Here is a 17955-nt window from a genome sequence, read left to right on the forward strand (position 1 = left end):
AATTCACGGGTACATGTTTTTTCCCAAAGGGGATAACTATACATTTCTTGGCATTGAGCTTGAGCCCATGGCTCTGGCACCAAGCATCTGTTTCTGTAAGGCCCGTTTGTAGAGTATTGACATCACTTGGGGATTCAATAATGGCTCCCAGTTTGCAGTCATCTGCGAACTTTGCTAGCCAGAGTCCCTTAGTGTTGGCCTGTACTTCAGAGAAATAGATGCCAAACAAGAGAGATCCCAGGACTGAACCCTGAGGTACTCCACTTGACACTTGTCTGAACCTGGATTGGAGTCAGCTACTTTTACAGTGTGGGTTCTGTCAGTAAGCCAGTTGGCAACCCATCTAGTGACTTGGGGATTAATGCCCAGCTTAGTATGTTTATCTGTGATTCCAGAGTGGGGGGTGGTGTCACAGGCCTTGGCGAGGTCCAGATAGGCTGTGTGGACTGCCTTACCTTCGTCCACAGCTCTGGAGACTGATAATCAGGTTCAGGAGACAAGATCGGCCCTTCACAAACCCAAACTGGGTGGGGTCCAGTGTTTTAAGATTGCCAATGTCTTTGTAAGTTCCATGGTAATACATTCCATGGCCTTGCAGATCAGGCTTGTCAGACTGATGGGGTGGTAGTTCCCGGGATCCAAGGTGGATCCCCCCCCTTGTGGTGTGGGATAACTGTAGCTGTGTGCCACTCAGTGGGCATGAAGCCTGAGGTGAGGGTATGATTAAGCATGACACTTAGGTGAGGTGCCAGTTCATTTTGTAGTTCATGTAGTACACAGCCCAGGATGTCATCTGGTCCCATGGATGCTGTATTCTTAGCTTTGGAGAGTGTGTTTTTTACCTGTGTGGCCATATTTACTGGAATTTGGCAATCTTCCGGTATTGAGATGGGCCATTTAGGGGGTGAGAGGGGGGTGATGTTGTCACTGAATCGATCTGCCAGGATATTGGCAATATCCTTGGGATCAGTATTTTTAATGCCATTCTGTTGTAGCGCAGAGCAGATCTGAGCATTGCCAGTTAGGTTCTTGACATAGTTATAGAAAGCCTTGTGGTTGTCTTTGGAATCTTTGGCAATTTTATTTTCGTAACTAGCTTTGGAGTATTTTATGAGGGATCTCAGCTTCTTACTGAGGCTGGTAAGGGAGTTTTTTGCATCCTGGGATTTTCCTCTTTTCTGCAACAGTTTCTTCCTTTTGTTGTAAAGTTTGTTTATGGCAGGGGACTACCAGATTGGCTTCCATTTTTTGGAGGAGAGCATCTTGGTTCTATTTGGGATGGCACGATTCATGCATGAATGGATGTGCTTGTACAGTGCCTTAGTGTATGACTCAGCAGTCGAACTTTCAGTTCCCGTCTGCATGGGTGTCATGAAGTTTGTAACTTCTGACTTGAGTAGCATGAAGTTGGTTTTGGAGAAGTTTTTTATGGAGGTTTCCTTACTGGGGGTGGGGGTGGGATGTGGATGTTAAGGGTGATTAGCTTATAGTCTGATCTGACCAATGAGGGGATGACCATAGGTGTGGAGCATCAATTTCCCATGTTGGAAATGAACAGGTCTAGGACATGGGAGCCCCTGGTGGGACTATGGATTTAGTTGATCCAGGGCATTGGAATTTATGAATTCCAAGAACCGTTGGGCAAAGGTGTTGGTACACAAGTAGTTTTCCCAGTTACTGGCAGGGTAGTTGAAATCACCCAGTATTAGGGTGTTTGGTTGTATATTAATATTTTCCAGTATGTTTAGAAAGGTGTAGTGAGAATCTTGGGGCATGGTGGGGGATTTGTAGCAAGCTACAATTTGGATTGCCGTCTTACCTAGTGTTATTTGCACCTGGGGTATTTCGGATGCATTGTGTTGGGCAACTAACCTGGTGGTGTGAATATCCTTGGTGAATATGGACACTCCTCCACCTTTAGTGTTTCGATCGCGGTTTGGTGGCCGAAAAGTTTGGTAAGAGTTGTAGCCTGGTATTGCAGGGGTGCTCTCTCGAGCCTTGAACCCAGGTCTCAGTTACTGCACAGATATCAATGTTCTCCATTTTTTAGGAGTGCCTCAAGAGAGTGCATTTTGAAGTTTAGACTTCTAGCATTGAGTAGCATTATCTTCAGATTTTGCATACTTTTACCTGTTATGGTGGTGGTTTTGTCCTTTGAACTTTGCCTAAAAAAAGGCACTATAGGGGTGGCAAGAGCCTTTGCCAGTAACCTGAATCCCAGGGGCGACAGGTGCAGACCATCTCTGGCAAAGCATCGTGGTCTGTCGATCATGTCGTCCCAGGCAGACAGATACTGGATCCCCTTTGAATGACACCAGAAGCTTAGCCAATTGAAGTCAATCATTTTGTCCTTATATTGTGGTATCATTCTGGGCGAAGGCAGGATGCTACTCAGGGCTAGGGTCATACCTGCCTGGGCCACATGATCCGAAAGCTCTTCCATGTCTCTTTTCATGTAGTCCAGGGAGGTACGTTTCAAGTCATTCACTCCAACACTGACAATGACAGAGTCATATTTGTACTTGTTGTGGAGTGACTTGAATGCATGAGTTATGTGGTGGATCCTGGCACCCAACAGGCAGCTCACTAATTTTCTCCTTGTTCAGCCTGGTGAGTGGGACATCAGTGTGCCTGACTGTAGAATCACCTATGACTAAAGTGTTAGGTACGTTGTCTTGCCTTAGGGGCTGTTGCTGGGTGGCACACTGGTGTTGTGAGCTATGTGACACATGGTTGTGATTGGTGTTTGTTTGCGTTTCAGCTTCGGAAGTCCTTGTTGCTTGGGCAGGTTACAGTTAAGGGCCTCCGCATATGTGGAGTTAGTGTTGCTATGTGTCAGTGTTGGTGGTGTGAGTTTAGAAGGGCTATGTGTTGCTTGAGGTGTAGTGCTGGTGTTAACTGTCTCCTCTTGACTGTCTAGCACAATCTTGGGTGGAGAGAGCTTTGCTTCCAGTTTGGCTATGTAAGTGCATCTCTCACAGATTGTAGTGTTGGGTGGTAGGAGGAGGGGGTTGTCTGTGTACACGAGGCAATTACTGCATTGCCCCAGTATGCCCAGATTCACCAGGTGTGCTCCATAGACCTCCAAGATGCGTACTACCATATAAAAATGGACAGAGCATCGAGGAGTCACTTACGCTTCCGGCTGGGAGCCAGTCACTACCAATTTCATGCTCTGCCCTTTGGTCTCACCACAGTCCCCAGGGTTTTCACCAAATGTATGGCAGTACTTGACAGCTCACCTGAGACATTGAAGATTCCAAGTGTTTCCGTACCTGGATGACTGGCTTCTGACTGCCACCACCAGGCATCTACTCCTACAAACCAGAGATTCCACCATCCAGCTTTGTTCCCAGATGGGGATTAAATAAATTGGGAAAAAGTCTGCCTTATCTCCCTCTCAGTTTGTGACTTTTATAGGCGCAGAAATAGACACAGTCACCATGTTAGCTTGTCTACCTGCAGAAAGAATTCAAAACCTCAGACAACAAATTCTCAGTTTACTTCCCCTACAGAAGGTTAAGGCAAAGACAGTGCTGACACTGTTAGGGATCCATGGCCTCCACCATAACATTAGTCCCTCTAGCCAGATTACATATGCGAATTTTCCAGTGGTTTCTATCTTCCCAGTGGTATTTTCAACAACTGCCTCTGTCTCACCATATCATAACAGAGTCTTGCAAAAAAGGATCTTCGTTGGTGGATTCAACCTGACCAGCTGACAATAGGCACTCCATTCCTTCCTCGCCAACCCATTGCTACTGTGACCATGGAATGGATGCCTCACAGATAGGGTGGGGGGGGGCATTATCTAGACAGGACTGTCCAAGGCACATGGCAAGATCACGAGGCTCACCTGCATACCAATGTCCTACAGATGAGAGCAGTGCCTCTAGCATTGCAACCACTTCAGAACTTTCTTCCTCTAGGGACGATAGCAATCCAATTGGACAACATGTCAGTGGTATGGTATTTCAACAAGCAAGGAGGAACCAGATCTTCCCCCCTTTGTTGAGAGGCCCTTCGTGTCTGGAAGTGGGCAATTTCTTTGCAACGCTCTGGGGACAACCAATGTGATAGCCCACAAGCTCAGCAGGGCAATCTTGATGCCTCATGAGTGGTCTGTGAATCAGGAAATGGCAGAACAGATATTCTGCAAATGGGGACAGCCTTGCTGTGATCTCTTCACCAGTCCAATCAACTCCAAATGCAACAGTACTTCTCCCTTATCCCCCCTCCGGGGGAGTCACCGAGAGACGTACTTGTTCACGATTGGGCCCTGGGGACTCCTTTACACTTTTTCTCCCTTTCTTCTCATATCCAAAGTGATTCAGAAAGCAAAGTTATTGGGAAGCAAGATGATTCTCATCACTCTTTACTGGCCTCGTCAGATTTGGTTCCCTTTCTCGGGCCTCATCCACTGGATGATCCATGGGACTCTGTACCCAGTGCCAGACCTCTTGATACACATGTCAGGCTCCCTTCACCCCTGCCTCCACACCCTCAACTTGACAGTGTGGCTGCTCCACTTCCATCCCTAATCAGGCTTCATGATTTTTCACCTGCTGTGACCCACATCCTTACGTCTTCGCATAAACCTTCCACTAGGAAGTTATACACTAGCAAATGGAAAAGGTTTTCTATCTGGCCTAAAGAAAGGAATGTAGATCCTTACACATTATCTATCCCTATGGTTTAAAGTTTTTGTCTGAACTTTTTCATCAGGGATCTGCTGCTGCCACAATTAGGGTCCAACTGGCAGCGATATCTAATCTTCATTTGGGACAACATGAATCTAACCTGATGTCCCACAGATTGTGTAAAACCTTCCTTAAAGGCGCTACTTTGCTGAGACCTCCCTTTATATCTCCCTGGGATCTAAACTTTGTTCTGTCCAAACTAACTTCCCCGCCCTTTGAACCTGCACATTCGTGCCTATTGAAGTTTCTGTCCTGGAAGACCTTGTTTCTAGTAGCCATCACATCAGCTAGGCGAGTATCAGAGTTACAAGCACTGTCGATTAAGCCTCCTCATTTGATTTTCCACAAAGACAGAGTTTCTCTTTGTACAAATCCTTCCTTTATCCCTAAAGTTTGCTCTCACGTTAATTTGAACCAAACCATAGAATTACCTGTGTTTTTCCCTAATCATTCTAACACTGCAGAACACAATTTCATCAACTGGATGTTCACAGACAGTTACAATTCAACCTTCACAGCACTAAGTAACTCAGAAAGTCAGACCAATTGTTTGTATCCTTTTCTGAATCTAGAATACGTCTGCCAGTCTGTAAAGTGACCCTATCTAATTGGATTTCGAGCTGTTTTTCCTTCATTTACTCATCCAGTGGAAATCTGTACCATTCAAGATTAAGGCTCATTATACACGATACCAGTCTACATCTGCTGCCTTCCAAGCCAGAGTCCCAATTGACAGTATCTGTGCAGCAGCAACCTGGGCTACCCTTCATACCTTTATTACTCATTACAAATTGGATCTGACCTCAAGGGTTAGAGCCTCCTTTGGTTCCACGGTACTCAGGAGTATTTTCCAGTGAGCAACCCAAGAATAAGGTGCTAAGGACGCTGTCCCATATGTAAGAATGAAGGTGAGATAGGACTACAGAACATAAAGAAGTTATGTACTCACCATAACGTTCCATGTTTGTAGTCCATCTCGCCCTTCATTCTTATGAACCCACCCACCTACGCCCGTCCTGGAAGGATCTGGAGCCAGGATAGTCTTACCTTGGTAGGGTGGAGACCTTTCATTATTGTTGTTCTTTCTGGATAACCTTAGTTCTGTCTTTCTATAGTTTAGCAGCAAACAAGATTTGGGGATTGTACTAGTGCACTATGGGATACCTACCTAGCCATGAGCCAACTAAGAGACTTTGAGCTTTGTAATAGGCCGAGTCTGAGCCAAGGATTGGCTCCGAACCCATATGTAAGAATGAAGGGCAAGATGGACTATAAACATGGAATGTTATGGTGAGTACATGACTTCTTTTTCTATTAAGTGCATTAAAGTATTAAGGCTGCTATGGAATCTGCTATCTCTTATTTACTTCCAATAATTTTGAACTTAATTTTTCTCTGAAATGCTTTCCCTTGTACCTTTAAATTTTGTATTTCACTCAGCAAAGATTGCTCAGAACTCTTAAGATTAAGTGCTTGCACCTGCAGACGGCTACATAGTTAGCAATTACATAAAGGAAAAAAAAAAAAACAGTTAATTCCGCAGATGCATAAATACATTTTTGCCAGTTTCACTCCGCATAGAACAGAATGTATAACTGCTTTTAGCTGCAGACTTCTTGATTACTACTGAACATTTGCAAATGGGAAAAAACGTGCTAATTTTGCATATGCACGAAACTTGACACTTTTCATGGCTTTCATAATTTTGTCTTATTTTTCAAGCCTAGTTGCTTCCAAAAATACTTGTTTATAGGTAAACCAATGGTATTACTCCAGACATTCACCTTTGCAAAAATAAGAGAAAAGATCTCAGCTCTACATGTAATACAATCAGCGCACTTTTACATCCTGCCCCATCAGCGCAAGATCACAGAATATTAACTTAAAATTTTTCTAGCCTTTCTTCTCGTATCACATTGTAAAGCTTGTATTTCTTATAATTAAAAAAAGTACTTGTTTTCCTTAATATCTTTATCACATGCAGCAGTGACTAAAAAGACTCCCTCCACCCCCACATTTAAAATACCCTTGGACCACATACTACACAAAACTGCTTTACTATATAATATATAGTTAATAGTATATGTATAAAACATTTTATGATATAAAGAACAAAATTTGTTTTACAGTTACATTTTTCTTTTAGTGTACTTCTAAACATTAATGAAATAAAGTGGGGTATATGCTTTACAGTCCAACCCACAAGTTTAACAAAGTCAACAAAAGTCCAATCTTTCTTAACCACTTTTTCTTTCAAATCCATATTTCACAAATGGGATTTATGCTTTATAATCTCACTTTTATTCACTAGTTTTAGTGTTATTGGTATTCTTCCTGTTCATCTCAGCCTCTCAACCACAGAGTCTGGTTCAAGTCCAAGAAACTTTGGATTAGTTTAGTCATCTCCTATACTTTTTTCTGTCCCTCAAGCAGTTTCCTTTGGAATGTAGGAAAAGGTTTCACTGGTAAAGCTTATGTATAAGCTTTATTATCAGAAGGAGAAACAGAGTCCCCTTCTGTTTGATGTCTCACTTTTTGTTGGACAAACTTTTGTATTTCCTCCTGAACATGGTGTACAGTGAATAATCATTTTCCACAAACACTCTGCTGTCTCCAATTTTTAATACTTTTTTCTTCTACCAAAGTTTTGTCAGGATCAATTATTTCTGCTGTGGTATGACTGCATCTTTACCAATACAGGTCTTGCCTGTTTTCTCATGGCCAGGTTTGGAGCATGTACTCTATGTGCCCTTACAATTGAAAAATCCTGTTGTGGAATTCCAGTCCAGTTGCTTATTTCTATTTTCATAAAATTAATAGTTTCTTCCTTTCCATTTCTCTGGTACAGTAGATAATCTAATGTTTTTTATGCCCACTGTTACCATTTTTTGAATCATCCCTTCTTGAGAATTCTCCTTTTCAGTCAGCCTTTTCTTTATTTCAACCTTTGATTTTTGTAGTTGTATCAGCTCATCTGAATAGTTACAGTAGTTAAAGCTTCTTCTATTTCCTGCCTGTTGTTATTTCAGTTCATATACTGTTTCAATGTTTCATTTATTTTAATCACCCGTGTGGACATTTCTTTTTCCTCTTAAATTATGAAGCCATCTCTTGTACTAAAGTTGAAACTTGAACTGTTTTTTTTTTTTGCTGAATAGCTGCAGGATTCTTTCTGGTGTTTTATCTTCACCTTTTGTAGTTGATTTCCTTTCAGGTGTCCAGATTTCTTCTTTGGCATCCAGACAGTGTAATTACTAACCAGTAACTGAATTTTACTTAAGCTGATGGGAGTACAAGCTCTTATTTGTTAGTTTCTTTGTTTTACTCTGGGAGAGCTGAAGTTAAGCTGTCGATCAGTGTGCAGCCATTTTGGAAGTCTGCAAGCAGTAAATCTTGAGAGTTCTGAGCACTCTTTACTTAGAAAAATGTAAGAGTGGCAAACAGTTCAGTGAAAAACAAACAGTCTGAAATTGGGGGAAGTGGGTAAGAAATAGTAGCTTCCCAAGCAGCCTTAATACTTTAATGCATTTAATAGAAAAGTGAACAGTTTAGGCTTACTTACAAGGTAAAAAACAAAAATAGAGCGATAACAACTACTAAAGGTTACTAACACTAAAGTAATCAATAGAAAAATGCAAATGTGAACACACCAACACAGCCAGCCAAGAAACAAATAGTCCAAAGAGTCCAAAAGGGGGTTTTATTCCAAGGATTAGCACTTTTGCAGGGTTACCGCTTCATCAGATCTAAAACAAGAATGATAAAATCACAAAACACATTCTGTATAAAAGGAGAAAAAAAGAGAATGCAACCAATCAACAATTTGCATTGATAAAACAATTAGCAAAGATCACCACCTCTTAATTAAGGCTGATCTGAGAGGAATACCAGAGTTTAAGCCTGGAGGCCTATGTGTCTGTAGAGATGTAATCTATTTAGCTTCAAGCATTTCCTCTTCATTATTAACATTACCTCTCTTGTTGCTAAGTACTGCCCGTTGTAAGACCCTAAAATGAAAAACATTATGTCCTGTTGAAGCTGCATGACTAGCCAATCCATTTGTTAAGAACCCTATTATGAATATTACCTAAATGTTCTAAAATAAGTTCTCTTAACTGTTGTGTAGTTTTTCCCATGTAAAAACACTTACATGCATAACACTTGGCTAAATAAACTAAGTTCTTACTCCTGCATGTAGCCAAACATCTAGGCGAGAAGACACATCCAGTCACTGGATGAGTGAATTGAATATCTAAGGAAGTGGAGGAACAGGCTTTACAGGTACTACAAGGAAAAGTACCCCTACCTAATGCTGACTCTAGAGTCAGACATGTATACAAAAAAATATGCACATCTTTTGGACTTTTTTGGACTATTTGTTTCTTGGCTGACTGTGCTGGTGTGCTCACATATGCATTTTTCTATTGATTACTTTAATGTGAGCAACCTTTAGCAGTTATCACTCTATTTTTGTTTTTCTCAGCTTCTGTATAGCGATAGACTACACATGGCTGAATCTTTGGCTATGAATAAAGGAGCCTTCACTTTGTCTGCCTTCACATTGAAAGCAGTTTCTGTTGAAGGAATGGATAGATATATGAAATACTTTCGGAATCAGTCTAATCCTCTACTGAGACTCAATCGGTTGGCACAAGAGACTAACATTAACACAGAACCTGATGGTATGTGTGATTTTTTTTTTTGTCCTCCCTAAAACAACTGGAGAATTTGCTCTATAAATTAAAGAGATATGAATGGCAAAGGTTTCATTTTGAAGATTGCCTTGAGTATAAGATTGTGCAAAGAGGTTTAGGGATACTTAAGATGCCGACTCAAGCAGCAAGTGAACCAGACTTACTATTACAATGGCAATGGTTAAATCTTGAATTAAGTTTTAACTACCTTAAACTCCTAATAGAGCACTTTACTCCTTTTGAGGTGTCAATCCGAGTGGAAACGGAATAGGTCTTGTTTGACTTAAAATCTAACTATTCTGGAGATAAATATATGCTTAAACTTGATAATGTGTGCTGACATCTCAGCCTATGAGTCTAGGCTACGACAACAGAAATGCAAGAAAATATTAAGAAACTGTTCAGACTTTACTTAGGGGCATATATTTTTATGGCCTAGAAGTAATACTACAAATGCCTCTGTAGTGGCAACAATTACCAGTCCAGTAGCCACGACTCAATCTGACACACGCCCTTCTGATGTTCAGCACAAATTTATTAACTTAGTGGCTGCTTGTACAGTGAATAACATTTCAGCTAATGATGATAATGGGTGACTAGCAGCTGATGTGACAAAGGGTGCAGAATCTAATAGACTGGGAGCTTTGCAGTAAGGTTAAGGATTCAGTTAATATCAACAGAATACTTCCTTCTTTTTCCCTGAATCCTTTTGCAGCTCTACCACTGCCGATGAAATTACACTCTCCGGACAAGAGAAGGGTGCTTGATGCACAGGGAAAATCGGAAGCGGAAGGCCTCCAAAGACAACGGCTCAACAGTGAGACACAAGTTTTGAATTCTTCATTAGATGGCCTAGTTTATAATCCATCAGACTATACTTTATCAGAGGCACAGATTTCATTGTTAAACAGAGGTCTGAGCTTTGTACCAGCTCAGAAATCGAACCTTCATGACCTTATACTTGATATTAGACTTTTCGCAAGGAATGTCATGTTGAAATGCATTCATGGTGAGGCGGGTGCCTCTGACATGGGTTCTAGTACTAAATGCTACCGCAAACACAGCACATACAATCCATCTTTGCTTCCGAGTTTGGAAGCATTTGTGAATGTTTGTGAGAAAGATATCTTTAATTTATTTGGCTCTACTAAATACCAGTTTTTCAATTTCATGAAAGATGAAGTGATCGCATTGCAGCAACTACAGACTGAAACTTTAATAACTATTAGACCTGCTAACAAAGGAGGGGCAGTGGTTGTCCTAAATAGAAGTAATTATTTGTTATGGATGAATAATATGCATGATGATTCGAGTACTTATTTGCACATTAGTTCTAGAGACATACATAGGCACATTCTTGTGGTACGTAATGATCTATCTGATTTGCTTATGTGTGGTCACATAGATATTGACACTTATGAGTTATCTTTTGGTTGAACATCCACTGATCCCTACAATACATGGTTTGCTGAAAATTCACAAGAGCCTACACCATCCACCAATACTCCCGATTGTTTCTGGACGCAATTGGTTAACAGAGCCACTATCTGCTTTCGTGAAAGATAAGTTGTTATTGAAGGCTCCATCAGTTAGAGATACTCAACATTTCCTTTCCCATTTGTTTGAATCTGTTAGTGATTTAGATTTTTATTTTAGATATTAAAACTTTGTTCACGGTGATCCCTAATTCTGAAGGGATTGATCTTATCCGGCTTTTTTTATCACATTACAGTGACTGCAATCATAACCTGATTACTGTGATATGTACTTTGCTAGATCTGATTTTAAATAATAATGTATTCTTGTTTAAAAATCAGTATTTCTTACAGAAACTTGGTGTGGTCATGGGTAGCCCCTGCGCCAACAGCTATGCAGTGGGAACAGGGCCATGTTTTTAATAATAATCCATTTACCACTTTTATCAAACATTATGTGAGGTTCATGGATAATATTGTTTTGCTCTGGACAGGTGGAGTATGCATGCATATCTACAGGGGCATGAATAGGCTAAATGAATGTGAGTTTATTACCTATTTAGAAGCTACATCCATGTTTCTGAAGTTTACTGTAAATTATTTCATGACTACCATTGATTTCCTGGATGTTACTATCTACAAGAATATACAAGGTAGATTGGAAACCAAGCTATACAGGAAACCCCGGTGGAGGAACATTGTCTTACACAGATCCAGCATGCACCCCTCCCATATTTTTCTAACATAGTCAAGGGGAAAGCTTTATGGATATCTCATGTCTCTACAAATGAAGATACAATGGACGAGATGATGAGTAACTTACATGAGGGTTTCCTCACTAGAGGTTACCGCAGAGGACACATAGAAAATATGTACTTGAAGCGGCCACTCAAAGAGGCAACAGAAGACCTCCATATTTCTCAGGTGTGCGCAGATATAACCATCCTAGACAACACATCAATAAGCCCAATGTATTGTTTACATTTTCAAGTAATATACAACAATTTTGTGAATTTATTAGAAGGAATTGGCCTATTCTGACAGCTGGCAATAAAGTGGGGTGGATTGTTGGTGAAGGTTCAGGTTTTGCTTTTAGGAGCAATATGAACATTAAGAGGTTATTATGTTATGGACCTAAATGTCCAACTCTAGAGTCAGTATTAGGTAGGGGTACTTTTCCTTGTGGTACCTGTAAAGCGTGTTCCTCCATTTCCTTACATGTTCACTTCACTCATCCAGTGACTGGACGTGTCTTCTCGCCTAGATTTATGGCTACATGCAGGAGTATGAACTTAGTTTATTTAGCCAACTGCTATGCATGTAAGTGTTTTTATGTAGGAAAAACTAGAGAACATGTTTTAGAACATCTAGGTAATATTCGTAATAGGGTTCTTACGAATGCATTGGCTAGTCATGCAGCTTCATCAGGACATAATGTTTTTCATTTTAGGGTCTTACAACTAGCAGTACTTAGCAACAGGAGTGGTAATGTTAATAACAAAGTAGAAATGCTTGAAGCTAAATGAATTAGATCTCTACAGGCACATAGGCCTCCAGGCTTAAACTCTGGTATTCCTCTCAGACCAGCCTTAATTAAGAGGTGGTGATCTTTGCTAATTGTTTTATTAATGCAAATTGTTGATTGGTTGGATTCTCTTTTTTCTCCTTTTATATAGAATGTGTTTTGTGATTTTATTATTCTTGTTTTGGATCTGATGAAGCGGTAACCCCGCGAAAGTGCTAATCCTTGGAATAAAACCCCCTTTTGGACTCTTTGGACTATTTGTTTCTTGGCTGGCTGTGTTGGTGTGCTCACATTGATCATCCAGGCATGCACATGAGCACACACATTCATTTAGCCTATTCATGCCCCTGTAGATATGCATGCATACTTCCACAAACATACACACACTCTTTCCTCCCACCCTTATGGATCCTGTGTATTTGCCTGTACCGTGAGTACTCCAGTAAGAGTGAATGGGTGAATGCCATCAAAATTTTAGGGTTCGTTTTGTCCTGCTAGAGTAAAGTTTTACTAGGACAAGCAATTCTCTTATTCATTGAGCCAAGTAAATCAGGAGCTATGAACATTTAAGGGGGAAAGTGCACAACAAGTTAGCATAAGCTACCACCACTCCTGGACAGCCACATTAGCATGTGGCTTTCTCAGGGAGAACATTCTTTGTCGTAAGGTCCACATAAAGGAAAAAAACTGCATTAGTAGAGCTGTCTGCAGATCACTAACATTTACCACAAGGTAAGGCTTCCCCACTGTAGTAAACCTTTCTGAATCCCATGCTGAATATTAACTAGATTGAGATTACATGATACATTTGAGATGCAACATTTTTCCCCCCTCGTAAGGGTAGACATCAAATCAAAACATAAATTCATACAACAATGGGAAAGATTTTGTGTTTGAAGGAGGTTTGAAGTGTGTAAGTAATCTGCCAGGCATTCGCTTTTTAAATATATTAGGTAATCTTGGAGTTTATTAGGGACAAAAATGGGAAATGTGTTTTGGTGGCAAAATGATTTGTAGGAGAGCATCTTGTAAATGACTAAGAACGGAGTTGATACTATATTAGGTGGTATACCTGTATGGAAAGCAGACACAGACATATCAGATATAGGTGTGTGTGTGTGTGTGTGTGTGTGTGTGTGTGTGTGTGTGTGTGTGTGTGTATCTATATATATATATATATATATATATATATATATATATATATATACACACACACACACACACACACACAAGTTGCATCTACCTGTCTGTATACATATATAGATTATATCTATATCTATACAATATATATGTAGGTCTAGATATTTATATATCCAGATATCCAAAGATATATAGATATCTATGTACCTGTATATCTCTAAATTTTCATATGTGCATGTGCATATGTATGTGTGTGTGTGTGTGTGTATATATATATATATATATATATATATATATATATATATACACACACACTCGTGTGTGTGTGTGTGTGTGTGTGTGTGTGTGTGTGTGTGTGTGTGTGTGTATATATATCTATACACTTGTGTGTGTGTGTATAGATATATATATATATATATATATATATATATATATATATATATAGATGCAAATATATACTTTACACACCCCTGTTAAAATGCCAGGTTTTTGTGATATAAAAAATGAGACCACAATAAATCATTTCAAAACTTTTCCCACCTTTTAATGTGACCTATCACAAGTCTTTCAGCTTTTCCCGGTTGGGGTTGCCACAGCGGAACGCCGGTACGCTAATGATTGGCAGTGGATTTTTACAGTGCCGAGTTGCCAGCCTGACTGTAACCTGTACAATTCAATTGAAAAACAAACAAATCTGTTATGGGGAAAAAATAAAAAAAAGTACAATAAGCTGGTTACATAAGTATGCACTCCCTTAAACTAATACTTTGTTGAAGCACCTTTTGATTGAATTACAGCATTTAGTCTTCTTGAGTACACACCTGCCATCAATTAAAGAGACTCTGATTAACCCCAAATAAAGTTCATTTGTCCTAGTAGGATTTTCCTGACATTTACTCAGTTGCCTGCTACAGCAAAAGCCATATCAAAGGGATCTCATTTTTGAAAGGTATCAGTCAGGAGACGGGTACAAAAAAATTTCCAAAGCATTGAATATACCTTAGAACGCAGTGAAGACAGTCATCAAAAAGTGGAGAAAAATATGGGACAACAGTGACATAGCAAAGAAGAGGACATCTCACCAAAATTGATGAAAAGACGAGACGAAAACCAGTCAGGGAGGCTGCCAAGAGATCTACAGCAACACTGAAGGAGCTGCAGGAATTTCTGGCAAGGACTGGTTGTGTACTACATGTGACAACAATCGCCTGTATTCTCCATATATCTGGACTATGGGGTAGGGTTGCAAGATGGAAGCCTTTTCTTACACAGAAAAATATCCAGGCCCAGATAAAATTTGCAAAACAATACATCAAGTCTCCCAAAAGCATGTAGGAAAATGTGTTATGGTCTGATGAGACTAAGGTTGAACTTTTGGCCACAATTCCAAAAGGTATGTTTAGTGCAAAAACAACACTTTGCATCACCAAAAGACCACCGTCCCCACGGTGAAGCATGATGGTGACAGTATCATGCTTTAGGGTTGCTTTTCTTCAGCTGGAACTGGGGCTTTAGTCATGGTGGAGGGAATTATGAACAGTTCCATATATACCAGTCACATTTGGCCCAAAAACTTTAGGCATTTGCTAGAAAGATGAAGAGGAATTTAATTTCACCTTTCAACATAACAATGACCCCAAGCATACATCCAAATCAACAAAAGAATGGCTTCACCAGAAGAAAATTAAAGTTTTGGAATGGCCCAACCAGAGCCCAGAACTAAATCCAATAGAAAATCTGTGGGGTGACCTGAAGAGGGCTGTGCACAACAGATGCCCTCACAATCTGACAGATTTGGAGCACTTTTGCAAGGAAGAGGAGGCAAATATTGCCAAGTCAAGATGTGCCATGCTGATAGACTCCTACCCAATGCTGTAATTAAATCAAAAGGTGCTTCAACAACATATTAGTTTAAGGGTGTGCACACTTTTGAAACCAGCTTATTTTACATTTTTTTATTTTTTGCATTTTTTCTCTAACAGATTTGTTTGTTTTTCAATTGAATTGTACAGGTTGTAGGTCACATTAAAGGTGGGAAAAGTTTTGAAATAATTTATTGTGGTCTAATTTTTTTATAACACAAAAACCTGGCATTTTAACAGGGGTGTTTACACTTTTTATATCCACTGTGTGTGTGTGTGTGTGTGTGTGTGTGTGTGTGTGTGTGTGTGTGTGTGTGTGTGTGTGTGTTTACTATCATATGTTCAAAGCGAACTCCATCGACATTACCGTTTTTCGAATTTTGCTTCGAACATATGATAGTAAACCATATGTAAAATGTGTGTGTGTGTTTATATATATATATATATATATATATATATATATATATATATATAATAATACACACACACACATGCATATATTTTATATACATATAAAACTGTGTAACAGATCTTTAAGTCAGGTTTCACAGATGGGTCATTGAGCCTGAAGGAACAAAATATAGGTATGGGCTTCAATATGGATTCTGCAGGGAAGGGCAAGTCCATCTTTCGGGGATGTTAGTGTTCAGCGAACCGGTCTTCATTGGTTCATGCTAGACAGTCTGGGAGTCAGTAAAAACTTAGCTCAACAGTGCACTTTGCCCATAAACATGCACACACAGAATGTTTTTAACAATCAGCTTTCAGTGTTATAGAAAAATATTTTGCTATACTAAAAAATGTTCGTAATGATATAACAAGTATTTAGTTATAAGATAAAACAGATACATTTCTAAGCATAATAAATGGAATTCTGTGTTTTAGTATTAATTTTTGTGTTTAATGGTCTTTCTCTGTGTTGTATTATAACTCACTCTTTTTTGTCATTTTTGTTGGTAGTTTGTAAGTAATTTTCAAACTTGTATGTGCATGTAAGGAATATGTTTATGAAGAAGTGGATGGGGTTCTTTCCTCTTGTAATTGTGATGGCAGAGTGGGTGGGCAGAGGTAGTCAGTACTCTGATCTCTTGCAGTAACTGGTGCACATGGCTATACTCAAAATGTTTTAGACATTATCTCTGTTTACTTGAATAACTGTAGCAGTCATACACAGTGACCACTTCCACATGCAATATTCTCATCCTCATTTCACAGTAAAGACTTGATAATATGCTTGCATTTGTTTGTCATTTTGTCACCTTCAGTGTTTTAAACTTGTGTTTTTGAATGATATCCCACAGTGTTACTGGAAGTGAGAGAGTTATAAGATACTCACTGTCTACATTTTATGCTTATTATATGTTCAGATTTTTGGCCAGACATTCCTACACTTTAAGAGCCTTTATTTCTATATCCAGTACCTGCAGGTTGAGTGGTATGATCTACATCTCCAGGATTTTGAATGTAACTGAAACCAAGTCCTCAGTTTGGCAGATGGAAGCTGCCCCTTTGTGCCATCCAGTTGGCCTCTGTGGTAGTTTTCTATTTTTTAATATGTCTGACTATGTATTTTCTATTAAAACTTTAGAAACATAGTTTTTATTATATTTCATGGTTAGGTGTATACTTTATAATCCGTTTGAAAACTAGTGCACATCTTGTATTTTTCTTCTGAGACACAAATTCTTTGCTTATTCCTAGATCCACATTCACATTTCTTTGAAGGTTTTATTAGAAATTGTTCAAAATAATCATTTTCTCTTTGATTCTATTTTTTTCATTGTATTGTCATATGCTTTCTCTTCAATTCCCCCAGATATCACTTACAAATGTTTTTACTGTTATTAATATTGATTTTAATTCATCTGCATTCTTGTTTCTGCAGAATTCTGAAACCTTAATACAACAGAAGACTGAAACAGTCAGTTCCTTAGAAGAGAAGACAAAACATATGATACTGGAAATGAAACAAATGGAAGAAAGGTATTTTTGCAGTTTCACTATACTATTTAGTTTTGTTCATTTTCTGTGGCTTTTCGTACTTTAGGGCTAGAAGAGCTAAAACCAGGGATTCATACATATTGGGACAGTTTTATAACTTGCTGTGTACTAATGTGTTGAGTTGGGTCACTGCACCTCTTTTTATAATTTATGTATACTTATCCTCAACAAACACAGGTGCACAAACCCAACAAAAGGTGCACAGTTCAAGGTATAATTCCACCACTGAAAAAACTGCACTCCATGCACAATAATGTTTTAAACTTTAATACTTTCAGCAAAATAGCATAACTAGTTCATAACACAGAAACAGAATACCATGACTAGTGTGAATCATAGCAACAGAAGCAGACTGGTTTCACCCACTGGCATCATCAGTGGAACCAAACAAGATCCACATCAGAGGCCAAATACACAATTAAAGAGACATACAGTCAGCAATAACATCCCATAAACACATCACTTTCAAACCTTAGACACTAAATATACATTGGTATGCACCTGTAACTACAAAATACCACAACTATGAAGTGCATATGAAAAAAAATCTATCAGTTT

The 17955-nt window shown here is 39.3% G+C and overlaps 1 protein-coding gene across 1 annotated transcript in view; it reads left to right on the forward strand.

Annotated features, from left to right (window-relative positions):
* Positions 1-17955, forward strand: part of RUFY1 (RUN and FYVE domain containing 1) — a 2127773-nt gene that overhangs the window by 1451527 nt on the left and 658291 nt on the right. The window contains exon 12 of the mRNA XM_044069383.1: positions 17282-17379. Coding sequence (XP_043925318.1) covers positions 17282-17379 — 98 coding nt within the window. The remainder of the gene's footprint in view (positions 1-17281; positions 17380-17955) is intronic.

This window comes from Protopterus annectens, chromosome 4.part0, assembly GCF_019279795.1.
Source record: "Protopterus annectens isolate FY-2018-M chromosome 4.part0, PAN1.0, whole genome shotgun sequence".
Taxonomy (NCBI): domain Eukaryota; kingdom Metazoa; phylum Chordata; order Ceratodontiformes; family Protopteridae; genus Protopterus; species Protopterus annectens.